Raw genomic sequence first — 15996 nt, forward strand, 5'->3', positions numbered from 1 at the left:
AAACCAATAGTAATGCTCCAAACGATTGCATGCCCCAAACTTTGTAAATATATCTCTGTACTAGAAGAATGTAAAGATTCTGTTCTTCATTTATAGTTGTAAGATGAATTTATTGTCTGGTAGTTTGTTGTGTTTTTAGTCTTCAGTTTCTCGGTAATTTAATTTGAATTTATCCTCTTGAATGTTTACCAGCACAACACACAAAAAACTTGGTTGGCATTTCTTCTCCAAAGGCGTTTAGACTTACATGAAGTCACATAATTGTCTGGATCTTCATTTACACAGAGCTGTGTTTGGCAATAGCTTGGCTACTAGGTTCATTTTTATGTACAGCAAACTGAGTTATAATCAATGGTTATATTGCTAAGCGATAACCTGTACCTAATTGTTTACTCAGTTAATATCAGAATTACTACTGTTGTGATGGATATGGGGGTAAAAAATATTATGCATGAGAAGAGCAGTTTATTTTTCACTGAATATCTGTAGGTTTTGGGTTTTTTGTTTGTTTTTTTTTTTTTAATACTATCAAGATCCAGTTCTCTACAATAATGATTCTAAATTGATATATCTCAAATGTTCTTTTTTATGTGAAAAAAGATAACATTTTGTAGGCATACCTTAACTGGAAAAAAATGACCTGTTAGGAACTTCAGTTAAAAACAAACAAAACAAAAATGCTTAGAAACCTCAGAAAATAATGAAATGGACTTCTTTGCAGGGAGCTTTTGACATTTCTGTGTAGTATCTTTGGATGAATTAATTTGTTTATGCTGCAGCTTTAGAATGTGTCATTAAAACTACAACACATGACAAAGGAAAATTGAGTTTCATTAATGTAATAATCTCACACCACGTGAAACAGACTTTTCAAGTCAAGACCAAAGTAAAAGCATGAAACCTGTTTTAACATCTATTTTGATATTTTTGTAGGATGGAATAAAAGATGAATGCTCAGTGCTGAAACTGCAGCTGAAGGAGAGAGATGAACTCATAGCCCAGCTTCGTGAGGAACTGGTAAGCAAGAGAAACTACTTTAGAAAAAACAAAACAGAAACAAAACAAAAAACAAACAAACAAACAAAAAACTTTGTTTGCCTGATAATGTCATTCACTGCTACCAAAACTCAAGAAATATAGTTTCACTTCCCCTGCAGAATCACTAGCCTGAGGCCACATTAACCAGAGAACACTGACTGTGCACTTCCAAAGACACTTCAGCCTCTGAACTGGCTACTATCAGGAGGCACTGATAGTAGAAATTTCCTCCAGAAGATTGTGTTGACAGTTGTCTTACAGTATCAAAGAGGCGTTAATCAGTGGCAAAGAAGTAGCACATTACTTCATGCATGTGCTAGAAATCTTGAGAAGCCATGTACATTTCCTGGTGAATTGTAAATACTTGTCCCATGAAGTGTTTTTCATGTCTACAGGACTGTCCAATAAAAAATGAAGTATTTTTTTCCCTCTTAGATAGGTGTGGACTTTAATTTAAAAGAATTAGTAAATGTTCCCATGCTGAATCTTTCCTTGCATGAGCTAGCAATGCTTGAGTACTACCACTTTAATAAAAGAGAATACTCTCAAGCAGCTGAGGTAAAATAAGCAATATAGCAATTAGAAATACTAAATGTATATAAATGTATTTTATTTTATATAAATGTATTTTATTGTGCTTTTAAGACTGAGCTAAATTAATTTTAAAAATCTGGGTTTTTTTATGGAATATGATTAGAACATATGTCTTCATTATTGTTAATTATAGGATGGGGGGATTTTCCTCTTCATCTCTCAGAATTAGGGAACTTACTCCAAAGAAAAAGCATATATGGTTAACATATTCAAGATGTTCAACATGTATGTTGCTACCAAGGAACTTGCAAATGTGCACCAAGGATTTTGTATAAGCACCCCACAGTAGGTGATGTTATTTCTGTAATCAGATCTAAATTTTCTAATCTAGCTCTGGGGTTCTTGTACCTTTCTGTCTCACACCTGGTGTCTAGCGCAAAACTTGGGCAGAATGAATTCAGGTCCATCTGTAACCAGAAAGATAGTCTGCAAAACTGAATAGACAATGTCAGGCTTAGATGAGTAATTAGAAGAACTAGCCCTGTGACCATGGCAAAGTTACACTTCATCTTTCATATATATTAAGGAAAATTAATTGTGTTTTTCTATCTGCGGAAACAACTAAGTCTGACGTTACATGGAGAAATGTAGTGCTGCACAGGGATGAAAGATTCCTTTGTAATATTAACATCTGCAAAGTAAATACAGGTCATCAATATTCTTTGTTTCGTATTTGGCTACATTAAAAAATGATGTATTATGTAATTATTATCTAAAATTAAATGACAAAATGGGACACTGGGAACATCAAGCTTCTGCACAGTCTCAGAGCATTAATTTTATATCAGCCTTTCTCGAAACATATGTTATTAACTAGCTGACAGCTTTGTCAGTGTAAAATTATCCTGTATTGATACAGTGAGCTGTAGCTCATCTGCTGATAGTTGTTGTCAAAGTTCATTTGTGTATAAGTCAGTTGCATGAAAAAGACCCATAGGGACTTTAGTTCTTCTATCACATAATAGGCAGAAAACTACATCTTTGTATGGTCACGAAATAAGAATTTCCATGATTAAAAGTGAATATCATGTGTTTAATCCATGATTAACTGACTTCAGTTTTGATATTTTAGGATTGCATATAAAACAAAACAGAGTGAGAGAGGGAGAATAGAGATGAAAGTTTTGAGATCACAGTCAGTCATTTAAAAATTTAATTTTGAAAGGAGTATGTATATCTCATTTACTACTATTGAGCTAAATAAAGCATGATGATTCACTAAAATGAAATCTAAGTTTCTTTTTTCATTGGACACAGCAAGTGATCAAGTATCAGCTACTCAGCTCTACTCATCTATGTTTATATATATTTTTAAAATCAATCTTTTTTTTTTTTTTTTTTTTTTTTTTTTTTTCCCAGTGTGATTTGAGCACTTAGAACTACCCTAAGTAGAAAATATTTTCATGGTATTGGGCAAAAATAACTGAGTGCTGCCTACAGTAACATTTATTCTACTGCTGTCATTGATACAGAAGCATTAACACTGAAAAATGAGTGTTAACATCATTATCCTTTCAACATCAATGTCCTTGTGTAACTTGAGTCATGCATGTTGTCCCATTGAAATAAAAAATGTACTGAGGCAGCTTGGCTGAATTCTGAGTAGATCTGGAGGCAAAGTTAAGCCAGGTGATAAATGCCCCTGATATCTCAGCTCTTGGAGGGTATTTTTCTGCTGCAGTGTTGCCTCTTTCAATTTGTTGTTGTTGTTGCTTCTTTATCAAATGTAAAAAACAAAAACTTGAGTTCTTTCCTTTTATGAGCTGCCTAGACTAGCTAGTGCTAGCTAACTGAGCTCTATCATAAGCTATAGAAGTTAATGTTTTAATTATAGATATTCAGAATCAGCTTATCAAAAAATAACTGGCATTTTTTTTTTCTTTTATTTTTGCAAATTTTTCTATCTTCAAAACTTACGTTAAAATACTTTGTGTGGGCTTTTTGTTTATATGTGTGGTTGTTTGGTTTGTTTGTTTTTCTTTTAATTATGTGTAATCTATTTCTGGAGTGTGGATTGCTGGCAAGCTTGGTTCTTTAATTTGGTCTGATTTTCTGATTTCAAATGGGCAATAAGCCAGTTGTCTGTAGTTATGAAGGATCATTATTTTGAGTTATCAAGATTTGAAGTGTAACAGATAGCAGAAGATGCACTTGAATCCTGTTTATGAACAGTATATGAAAGGCACTACTCTTAAATGTAAAAATCACCTCAAAATATGCTTGTGCTAATATAAGTGGATTGATAGTCCTGGAATCACAGGTTGTTTTGACAGGCCAAGAGTGAGATTTGGAAAAATGAATTAATGAATTCATGATGAATACAGTTTATGGAATTGTTAGCAAAAAGAAAATTTTAGGCCGACCTATTTTCAAAACTATAAAATATAGTTCTCAAAATTTTAAGGACTAATTTCTTAATTGGGAAGAATTGCCCTTATGCTTATGAAGAAAAATTTTAAAAAAAAAAAAAAAGTAACATTCTAGATTCATCTTTACACTGATTACCTGCTTGCTCTATGTTCTGTGGATTTATAGTATTATTTCTGTTGGCTATTTTATGATGGGCTATTACACACTCATGGATAATTTACATAAGAGCAGACAGTTGTAAGTACTTCTGAATCTTTTTTCTTTGACATATTTAGGAAATATTAGGAGCAGAAAAGGAATGGATTAGGTATATTTAAACATTATTAAAGTGTCAGGTTTCTTTCCTACTTTTTTACAGGAGAATTAATTGTGTATGTTCCAGAAAAGGCTTATCTCTGCAGTAATTACTCAGTGAATCAGTTCCACAAGACAGACACAAAGTGCAAAAGTGGCAATATCCTATGGCACACAATGGGGATTAGCCTCTGGTTCCTCATCTATGTCAATCCCTTGATGAGAAGCTGCAGTGAGATAGCATCTTTAATATTCTTTGGCACTTGAGAAGATGATTCTGCATATTAGTTTGAGTCCTTATCACAAACCGTTGTCATATTGTGGTGCTTGGCATAGATCAATGATTATGTCATCAGTGTAGAATAGTGTCCTCCTAGTCTGGCTGAAATGCTGCTTTCCCAGTATTTCATAAAAATGACATTGCAAAAAAGAGCAAATCCAAAATACAGAAATTTCACAAGTCTCCCTAAGACAAAGTGCTGAAGCTTACTTTCCTGCAGTAATAGTTCACCTCATGTGCCAGTCTTCAGCACAAGTGTCATTCATAGAATGATGATTTTGAGACATATAGCATTTTACTAACAGACCTTTAAGTAAAAGGAGGCAAATATGATCTGACTTGACTCTGAAATCTCTGAAAACTTCAGCTTTTGGTATGTGTGGGACAAAACATAGGTCTTAGTTCTGCTTTTCCACTTTATTTTTTTAACCAATTTACATTAATCAGCTTTTAACTCTAAGGAAAATATCAAGATAAATCAAAACACGTAGCTACAGATTATTTTAGCACAAATGGAAATAGCAGCTTCTTGGAAGCATAGTAGAAAGGAAAACTTTCTGTGTTGTACTTGATCACTGTTGTGTATTGCGTGACCTGAAAGGAAACTGTTACATACTTTTTGACTTTATGACTTTAGATCTTTACTAATTCAAATTTCACTTTAAATGAATGGTGAATATTAGGTTATAATTCCTATGTAGTTTTTGTCCTACGCCATGGCTTGTGTCACAGTCCAGTGGTCTTTGAGCTCTGTGGAACTGAGCAGCTGTACCTCAGCTGAGGAACCAAATGGGGGTGGCCCTCACCAAAGGAGCTGTGCTGTTGCAGGACTTGGTTTGTACCAGAGCTGAATGGGTAACAGGTAAAGGAAAATCTACATTTGTTATAAATGCTAGGAATGAAGGACAAGAAAAAGGCAGCAGAACTGCAAGTGAGATTTCTGTGTAGTTCTTAATTATCTTGACTTCTTTTGTGTTGTTTTTTTTTTGTTGTTGTTTGTTTGTTTGTTTTATTTTTGTAATCTATGTGAAAGACAGATGACGAACATTGTGTGGTGTCACACATCTGTGCTGTCTCTACTATTCATTCTACTTCTTGGTTCCCTCTACAGAATAACTAATGCTTTGTTTCCTGAGTTGCTAAATGTGGAAATTTGCTGAAAATATTTTTCCTGATACATTCTCTCAAAACATTACTTAGCTTAGTTTACATGAATGTGACCATAAGACATAACGTTATCTTGGTATCATGTGTTGACATAATATTGAGTTATATATATTTACAAAAGAATGATGAGAGAGGTAATGTTGCTTAAAAAACAAAACAAAAAAAACCCAAACAAACAAATACACATATGCTGGAAAGCTTGTTTTGCTTCTTAAGATCAGCAGTTTAATTCGTATGTTAACAGTTTCAGTATGTTGCTAAAGGCTTCTGTGTGACACATTTTTTACTGCAGTCATCTGATGTGGATGAGTTTCAGATTAATAAACACTTTATCTTCAGTGCTACACAACAATGCTTAATGAATCAACCAGTACTGCTGTTCCTTCCAATAATTAATTTTGTGTTTGAGGAAATATTTTTGCTTTTGAAGATGTAAGGGTTGCTGTCTGTGCAAATTCACTGGAGACCTAAGAAAAATGTTTTGCTGCTCTTTCAATTATAAATTGTCTTCTACAATTTATAGGTAATACTTCACATGGACTTCCTTGCTGCACTAAGCATGATTTACAGAAATGTATAAACATGCATATTGGCATAGCAGATATCAGAAATGAAGAGTCCTTGGTGCTTTAATAGCAAAAATTTCATTTTTGTTTACTTTCTAGTGAAGTCCTGTAAGGGAACTGTACTATTTTTGTCTACAGTTTTTGTAGAATTCATGAAATAATTTTTTTATTCCTGATATATTCCAGCATTTTAAGATTTGAGATCTTTCTATGTCCCTAAATGAGACATTTTGTCGATAATCAGGACTTTCATGGAGAAAAATAACAAGTTTTCTGTTTTCCCATCACTCTTCTTTCAGTTTTAACAGAAAGAAAAGGATGTTTTTTTACGTTATTTCAGATGAGGGAAAGTTAAGAGGTTTCATTTAACCTTTGTTTCAAAGACTAACTATTTTCTCACTGTGAAAATACTTTTTGTTTTATGACATCACACTTCCGAAGGTGGAAACCTCTCCTGTGGAAAGTAGAAAGGTGGAAACGTTCACCTGTAATGCCTTTGAATTTCAAGGGATTTCACCACAGTGCCAATACAATAAGTGGGGGGTGTATTCTCTGGAAAGATTTCATAAATTATCTGCTTATTAAAGCATGTTTAAGCTGGTGGGGTTTTTTTTGTTTTTTTGTTTTTTTTTGTTTTTTTTTTTTGTTTTTTTTTTTTTTTGTTTTTTGTTTTGTGTGTGTGTGTGTGTGTTAGTGGTCTATGAAAACAGTCACCTTTCAGGAAGGAAGCATGTTTCAAGACTGTACACACAAACCTGACTGGTCTCAAAGCAAAAAGTTGGCTTGTGAATTTGTACTTTCTTTGGTAAATTCATTCAAAAGTATATTGCTCAATAATCTTCTTTTGAGTTTTAGCTCTTTTGATCATGAAACTGGATGAAATGTTATATTTCTCTATACTTAGTTTTAAAAGAAAAGAAGGTAATATACGGTCAACATCAAAGTAACAAATTAAAGAACAATTACTGACTTTTAGCTACATACTAAAATTTCAAGGAGAAGATAAGTTACAAGTTAATACTTTGTTATTCTAAGGTATTACATTTTGAATACCTTATTAGGTTGCTCGGTAGGGCTAGTAAGTAAAATCAAAAGCAATAAACTGGTGCTTTGTTCAGCTCAGGATGTTGGGTGAAAATATTTGTTTCTTTTTCCTTTTTTTTTTTTTTTTTTTTTTTTACTCAGAGCAATTGTTTATGAATTATTCAATATATTTGAAATGTACTTAAAATTTTGTTGAGTTTTCTGGCAATAATGCAAGACATTTATCTTACATTTCTCAATTTGACTTACAGATGATATTGTTTTTCTCGAAGGGAGCTCTCATGATTTAACAGAAGAATAATAGAGTTTGCAGGCTATATTATTTATCAGAATTTACTTATTATCAGCATACTTATTATCAGCATAGGGCTTTATAAAACCAGGCTTTCTTAGTGTGATATTTGTGCTGCTGCTTGCAGATAAGTGTTTCACCAAACAATGCTAGGTGGGCAATAGGGTGCTGTATTACAATTTCAGAAAGAACAAGTGTATCTAATCATGATGGTGAAGAGTAAAAACGATGTCTTTTTGTGAACTTGTTTCAGCATGTTTGGTGAGCTTGTGGAGGAGTTCAGGTTAATAGGCCGGAAAAATAAAAAGTGAAGCAATTAAAGGATGATCTAAAGCAGCAGGAGAGCTCATTGTTGTTCAGCCAAACTACATATTAATCAGATTACTTGTGAGAGCAGGATGATAGATTCTAAGGAAGGGCTGTTTAAAGAGGTCTGAGGATTTTTTTAAATTGTCACTAGGTTAACCTTCTAATATCAGTGCAAACAGACATACTCAGCTTATACAACTTGCTATGCAAGTCCTTCTTCCTTACTAGTCAGTGTGAATAAGTCAGCTTAGATCAGTTTCTGGCATTCTGTGGAATTTATTTTCTTACATCTTGTCTAATTTATGGAAATGGAATTCAGTTCCTAAGGGGCAAATATATTTGCTTTTATCTCCTTTTGGATCAGTATCCCTAGGATGATATGGTTCATCAGTTTATTTCTTTCTATCCTACAATAGGTTATTGAGATATCGTCTCCAGTGTTATGTGATCTTTATTTGTCAGATTGGAGTTAGTAACTTCTCTGTTACTGTCTATTTTCTGAATCTTAAAACATGGACCATTCTGCTTAACCAGCAACATTTAAGTAATAACCAACCACAGGGCTTTTTTTTTTTCATGTGTGTTTTTATTACCAAAACCTATTTGTTTGTTTTTTGTTTGTTTGTTTGTTTGCTTATTTGTTTTTTCCTGCAAAATCACAAAACCAAAGAGAAACAAGCTGCAAGCAGTCCTAATCAGTAAGATGATGATGGAGAGTGCAAAATGTGCACAACTTGTATGGAATCGAGTACCTGGATGTTTATGCACATTATATTATGTATCTGCACAGAAAGGAAGGAACTGTTATAAGTGGTATTGTCAAGGTTATGCCTTCAAAAATGCCTGGAATCAGTAGTGAAACATCTACAGAACAGAGGATTTTAAGGTGTTTTTATCTCAGTTCCGCTTGGGCTTTTTTTCCATTTTTGATAATTCTTGTTATTTTATTTTCATTGTTCATGAGTTATAAAATGTAACTTGTGAGGTCTCTCATATCGAGTTTGGTGAAACAGAGAGAATGGTCTGATGAGGATCACACAAAATGCAGCAAGAGAAGAGGAAACAGACCAAAGTCTAGCAGTGACTTCATTGCCTACCTATTGATATAAACTCACGAGCTATTGATATAAGCTTACAGTGCAATTCTGACGGGGTGATGAGTTGAAATCTCAGCATTTTAAGTTTCAGATATTTTTTTCTCTTTCCCTTGCACTGTTTGTGCACTTATTGTATTCAGATAAATGTCAGTCTCTATCCAAAGATTAAAAAATAGATTTCTATATACCAACAATTGCCTGGTAAGACCAGTTGTAGAACATAATACTGAGAAACTCAAGGTAACTTACTAGCTCTTGCATTCCAGCAGACTCTTGACATTTTTTAAGTCAGAGTCATCTTCTGTTTTGTCACCTGCCACCCTACTAGTTACTGGAATGCTGTGTTATGCAGTGGCTAATGTTCTGTATCAGTAAGCAGATACTGACAATTGTATTTCAAAAGTAGTCCAATAGGTATATGCAAATAAAAAATGTGTGGCCTATCCGACATTTTTTCCTAATATGTTAATGTTTGATTAGAAGGAACTATTATGTGAGGCCACTAAGGATCCAGTAGCATTTTCACAATGAATAGTTGTGTTTTTTAAAAAAATAAATTAATATATATATATATATGTATTTATGTTCAGGTGTTGCGTATCACTATAAAACAATTGCAAATTATATACTTTACTACTGACAAATGTCCTCAAAATTCTTATCTGTGTATTTGTCATGTTGCTACTATGCTTATATGCAACTTGTACTGCTTCAGAGACTCTCCTTGAGTCATTGTGTCTTTCTTTTCTTCCATTTGTTCTTTTTTTTTTTTTTTTTTTTTTTGGTGTGTGTGTGTGTGTGTATTCCCTACATATTAGCAACTAGAAATTAACTTTTATTTATTTTAGTAGCCCTTTTTGTATTGATTCAGTTCTTTGTTTGCTCTTTGTGCTTGGGGGGATCTGTGTAGTAAGTTTGTGGTCTGATAAACTAAAATGTTGCTTAGCATGCAAACTAGTATTGGCTAATTTTTTTACATTTAGCGAGAGGAAAAGTCTACCATATTAGAGACTTCAAGCAAGAAACTTAAAATTGTGGGTAGTTGAATTCAGAAGAAACTTGGGTTGACTTGGTTGTTCAGGGACTTTTCTAGCCACATGTTGAAATTCTCCAAACTTAATCTGCATTCAAACATCTCTAAGACTGAGATATTGACATGTCCTTAGTGTTCCATAGCCGTTTTCACTTCATAAAGTCTAATAATTCCTGCATTGTATTATAAATAGCATTCTGCTCCTCAGAAGATATGGAAAGGGAGTTTAAATTTACAACTAGTTAATGCAGTTGAAAATGATGAAGGAGGCATCTTTTCCCAGCTCATCACTTTTTATGCTGAAATATATGGAAATGCGCATCCTCCCTTTTCTTGTGAGATGTTGACTGCTTTGGATTTTCATATGTATTTATTATGATAGAGTTGCATTGACGGTCTTATGCACAATTCTTTGCAGTTCCAAAAAACTAACATTTATAATTTTTGTTGTTAGCTGTGCATAGCGTTGGATTTGATTGTCCATTTTGGATGCCTTAAACTGAAATGTGATATAAAAAAGAAGTTGACAGCATCCCATTTGTGTCTTAGTGCTAGAGCCTCATAGTCACTCATTCCAATGGAGGACTTCAAGTAATGATTCAGTATTTTTCTCATTCAATTGTGCTAGCCTCAGAGTGGCTGTCGTCTATGCCTCACATAGGGTAGGGAAGTATCATCAAATATGCTGCAAACATTTTCACTTTGTAGCAAGTGTCTTAGGTTTTATTAATGCCCGCATACTTTCTTTTAGCTGAAATAAGAAGTCTGTTAAAAACAAGCAGACAAATTCCATTTGAGAACTAAAAATGTATCTTGTTGTCAAAGAACAAATTTTATTTACTGCATACTTACTGTAATGATGCTCATTCATCTGTGCATCTTTTCTCCTTGTAACTTCCTACTTCTTTTCACATCACTGTTAAGAAATATCCTCCACATGCCAAGCAAAACCCTTTAAAGTGTTTAATGGAAATCTGTAGATAATTGAAACTGAAATTAGAGCTGACTTTACCCATTTCTCTACAAAACTTAAGTATGAAAATGATAAGAAGAAGGAAAGCTCTCATTTCTTCTCATTGTGATTTATCTGTCAATAAGTGCTAGGTCTTTAGCTGGCAGACATAAGTGTAGCTTCTTGATGTGTTGATGAGCTGTCCTGATTTACAGCTAGTCCTGTCATGGAATGCCTAGAGGGGAAGAGTGTAAGTATCCATGTATCCATTTTGTAGAATAATAGAGTGCTTCATATCGTTAATAATGTGCTTTTGATGGACAGATATATTCGTGTATTACCTGACATGTAGAGATTGTTGGCAGCTTACTTTGTCATTTGTTAGATCAGATTGTGCATTTTGATTCAAGGAAGATTTATATACTGCATTAGAAATACAAGAGTGCAACAAAGGTCAGTGTTACCTAAGATGCATGTCTTTTTTTGATTAATGGTATGACTTTTTTAACAAATAAGCAAAAGGACAAGCAAAAAAATCAGAAGGTTAATAATGGGACATGTCATCATGCATGCAAAACCTTCCCTGCATATGAGCAGAAATTTGAAAAACCAAACCAAGCAACAGTGCATGGTGTATAAATGATGAAAAAAAATATATATTTTGAAGATTTAGTTATTCTTGATCTTTTTTTGTTTGTGGTAGCTGAAGAACACAATAGCGGCTATGAGGGGGCAATCACAATATCAGCCACAATGATAGATGCCCCTTAGGGAAGCATTTAAAAAACAAAACAAAACAAAACAAAAAAAACACAACACAATCGCTCTTGAATTCTAGGGCAAATTTCTATTCATAAAGTCATCTGTTGAAGGTGATTATTACTATCCTTTTTACTGCAACTGCTGTGAATCCTTTAATATTTTTGTCACCTAGAGGAATCAGAAATGTATTAAAATACATTTAAGCATTTGGGAAACTTAGATGGGAAATGACTTTGAATGAATTTTAGACACTTGTGTCGGATTAAAGGTATGTTTAAGTTGTCCTGAAAGAAAGATTTTGTTCACTCAGAATATGTTTTGACAGAGGAGTTTGTAAAAGCCTAAATACAGTGAGAGATTAGTTTTTGAGAAGATTAATTGGACACTCATTTTTGCAGACTCTTCTGATGATGCAATGTTATATGTGTATATTATATACACCCAAGCACTGCAAGAGATGAACAAGAATGAAAGGTTAAAGGAGTTTAATCTCTTTTTTTGTCTCTCATTTTCTATAAACAGCCAGAGGAGTCTCACCCTGTCAAAGCTGTGAAATTATATTTATGAATTTTGTAGACTACAATTTTGCTGTCAAGAGAAGAAAGCTGTCTATTTTCTCTCAGGATAGAAATGGTTAAAACACTAAGAGGTGCAGTTTTATAGTTAATAAACAGGGCTATATACAGAATATATTGTAACGAGTACTTAGAGAGTTGTAAACCTAGCTTAGTAAGGAGAGATGTGCAACATGTTGTCAGCGAGCTTTAAAATAGTACGTTACTCTTTCAGCATTTGAAGACAGTGTTCCAAATCAAACAAAACAAAACAAAATCATCTGAGAAGCCTCTACATTTTATCTAACACAAGCTTTTCAATTCATTTTTCTTCTTCTTCTTCATCTTCTTCTTCTTTTTAATGTATAGTTGAACATAGCATGTCATTCTGGCTATTATTTCAAAGTACCTTTAGAAATAATTATGAATTCAAATTAAACTACTGTGAACACCTTCATCATCAGGACTGAAAGCTCAGCAGTCCTAGGCTTTTTTGTGTGCAGTCCTATAAGGGTTTGATACTTTTCCACACATGACTTCTAGAAGTGAAAGTGAAAAGATTTATTTCCCTATTGTCTGGATACTTAGATTTTAAATAATACAATACTACTCTTTATGTATTAAATTATACTTAGAACAAATTATTTTTGTTGTTGTTGCTAGGGTTTTTGAAAGAGCTTATTTGCACTCAAATAGGACTAGAGATATCTGATTGTGTACTGAGGCTCTTCTGTAAGGCTACGTGCTACACAACTGGCAATTCTTTTATTAAATGAGCTTTTAGAACATGTCCAGTTTCTGAAGCTGTGCAGATGAAAATTCATGAGAGTACCTCCAGGTCAGCAATTCTGTTCTAAAGGTTTGAAGCACTTTTGATTTCACTTTTACGACTAAATTAACACACTGTTAACTTTATGTTAAAATTATCCTGAAGGTCTCAAAGAGGAAATTACATAGATTCATAGATTCAAGCTTATCTTGTTTCAGGACAGAAATTGGGTTAAATTCATAATCAAAGTCAAGGAAATACACTATTATTTGTTTAAAGCTCTTTGAAAATTTCGGAGATAACTTCAAATCACTATTTTTTTTCTTTCTCCTTTCAAACGTTTTTTTTTTTTTTTTTTTAAATAAAACTGACAAAAGAAAAAATGATATTAAGATACCAAGATTTGTTATTATGGGCAAGATTCTAGTCAGTGTATACTAGAAGAGTGATTTGTAGCTTGATTCGTTGTTTATGTTGGTTATATCTTGGGTACTATCTAGTACAGATTTGTCAGCCTTAGTAAGAATGGATCTGAAGTTTGTGACAGCTGGTTCTGATGATTCAGTACACACCTTATGCATTTTTCCTTTACTCCAAAGTCTCATCCTCTGGATTAGACCTTCTTTAGGAGTTGAAGCGTTTAGCATGTTCCTCCAAAGAACATTTTCATTCACTGTGATCTGGAAGGACTTGAGCTCATACATGGAAAGACTGTTGACTGTTATGAAACAAACTGGACATTTTAACTTCATTGTCAGTGTTCATTTAATTGCCAGTTTTAATTTCTGAAACCTGTCTGAACTCAAATGTCAATACAAACACATTTCTAGACTGGTTGAGTTTTTAGTGACTTGTTCTGTAGCCTAAATGGCTTGCATACATGTCATGGAATTAAATGGAAATAGACTTCTCCTTACACTTAAATGTGAAGATTCTATGTTTTTTGTTAAAAGGTGAAAAGATAATGATCTCTTGGAGCTATAATGTGCATTGGGTGTAGTCAAATGTTACTTAGAAGTTCAGATATATATTCACATATGTGGTTATAGTTACTTTTTAAGGTGATCTGGAATTTATTGTTTGCTTAACTTTGATTCATGGTGTATGATTCTAGTAAGCACTAAAATATTCCTAAGATAATGGAGAAATAAAGGCTATCAAGTGCTCTGTTGACATTTTGAAGTTTCCTTGTTCCCTAACAAGGTTACTGAAATCCATGTTTTGCTGTTTCTCAGTGACTGTAAATGACTGCTAGAAGAAATCCTTCCTTGCAGCATCTGTTCAGTTTATAAATATCTCACTAGTCATATTATCCTGGCATTTATGCTATTGTAATTTCATTGGTGTAGATCTAAAGAGAGAATGAGACCTTAAGTGCAGGGTGATAACATAAAATTTTGTTAATGAACTAGCAAGGAATTTATGCAATTCTTTTTTATTATCTCTGAATTATTCATCGTATTAAAAATCTCTGTAGTTCTGCAATTTCAAGCAAGCAGATTCCAGTTAGTTCTAGAAATTGATGACAAAATTTCGATGTTTGATTAAGGAAGCTTTGTCACATGTAATTACAGAAACAAAGAGGACAAATTTTCTGTCAAAAAGGTTTATGCTGCTATTTCGTGATGATGATTGAACTCTACTCTCATTTAAACTCCATTGCCTTCAAATAGCTCTGCCTTTTATTTCTATCAGTGTTGTTACTCATTGCACATTTCCTCAGTATACATGAATTAAATAAATCTTCCGTATCTTTATAATGTTTATGTCTCTCAAAATTTCAGAGCCAAAATCTGATTTTTGTGCTATAATGCTTAATTCCAAAAGTGATGCTGAGTGTAGAATAAGTTGCTAATCAGCATAAATTTGGGAATATGTGTATTTTAGAATGTTAAGCTGAAATAATAAAAATAAACAAAGAGCTTGAATAACTGAGAATTTTTTAATTCTGATTGGGAATGCTTCTATGAGGGGATGGGACATCCAAGTATAAACATCTGTCTTCGGTCTTTGAGTTGCAAAGTGAATTAAGTCTTTAAGACATGGACATATTGAAAAAAATTCCACTGGGGTGTCACCAACATGGTCAAGATATTGCAGCGCCTATCCATTGAAGAGGGTTTGAGTGAGCTGGAACTGTTCAGCCTCGAGGAGGCCTAGGATAGTTCTCATCAGTGTATATAAATACCTGCTGGATAGATGCAAAGAAGACAGAGACAGGCTCTTCTTAGTCCTGCATGAGCAGAAGTTTAGACCAGATGTCCTCTAGATGTCCCTTCCTACCCTAATCATTCTGCAATAAACCACAATTTTAGAGAATTCACTGAGATCCTCAAACCTGTAATAAGCATTTATGCATTAAAATCTGTTGGAAATTAGGCATCAGGTGGCTTGGGTTATTCCATTTGTGCATCTTTTACTGAATTTGGAGGCAACTAAAGAGCTGTGTTGGGAATCTATCTCTTAATGCATTATTCAAAGCTCTGAAATGAGAAGTTGTGCTCTGGAATATTTTCAAGGATTTAGCTGAATATTTCTGAAACAAATCTTCATTTATGCAGAAAGTGCAATCACTTGTGTCTTTGGACACGGTTTTTCTGTTCATTACTAAATGCTGTATGTACCACTGAAAGAGACAGATATTCTTTCACATGTTGTCCCTTACTGATAGTCTTAGGAAGACTTTGTGTTCTGGAAGAAGCTTCACAACACAGTTGTTTTCTTTTCTCGTGTGCTTTAGAAACACTGAAACAATTATGAGGTTTATTTGGAGTACTATTATACAAATTCATATTAACCTTTATAAAATCAAAGTAGTTTCAGTCTTCGGACTGCCCTATTGCTAAGAAATTGTTATTTTTCACATTGCAATTGT

General features: G+C 33.4%; 1 protein-coding gene across 8 annotated transcripts in view; it reads left to right on the forward strand.

The window, feature by feature from the left end:
* Positions 1–15996, forward strand: part of CCSER1 (coiled-coil serine rich protein 1) — a 562640-nt gene that overhangs the window by 310257 nt on the left and 236387 nt on the right. For all 8 annotated transcript variants that reach the window (XM_085545025.1, XM_015861337.3, XM_085545028.1 and 5 more), the window contains one exon: positions 934–1017. In XM_085545025.1, the coding sequence (XP_085401151.1) occupies positions 934–1017 (84 nt within the window). The remainder of the gene's footprint in view (positions 1–933; positions 1018–15996) is intronic.

Source organism: Coturnix japonica, chromosome 4, assembly GCF_054131305.1.
Source record: "Coturnix japonica strain WE chromosome 4, WE-NBRP24, whole genome shotgun sequence".
Classification (NCBI taxonomy): Eukaryota; Metazoa; Chordata; class Aves; order Galliformes; family Phasianidae; genus Coturnix; species Coturnix japonica.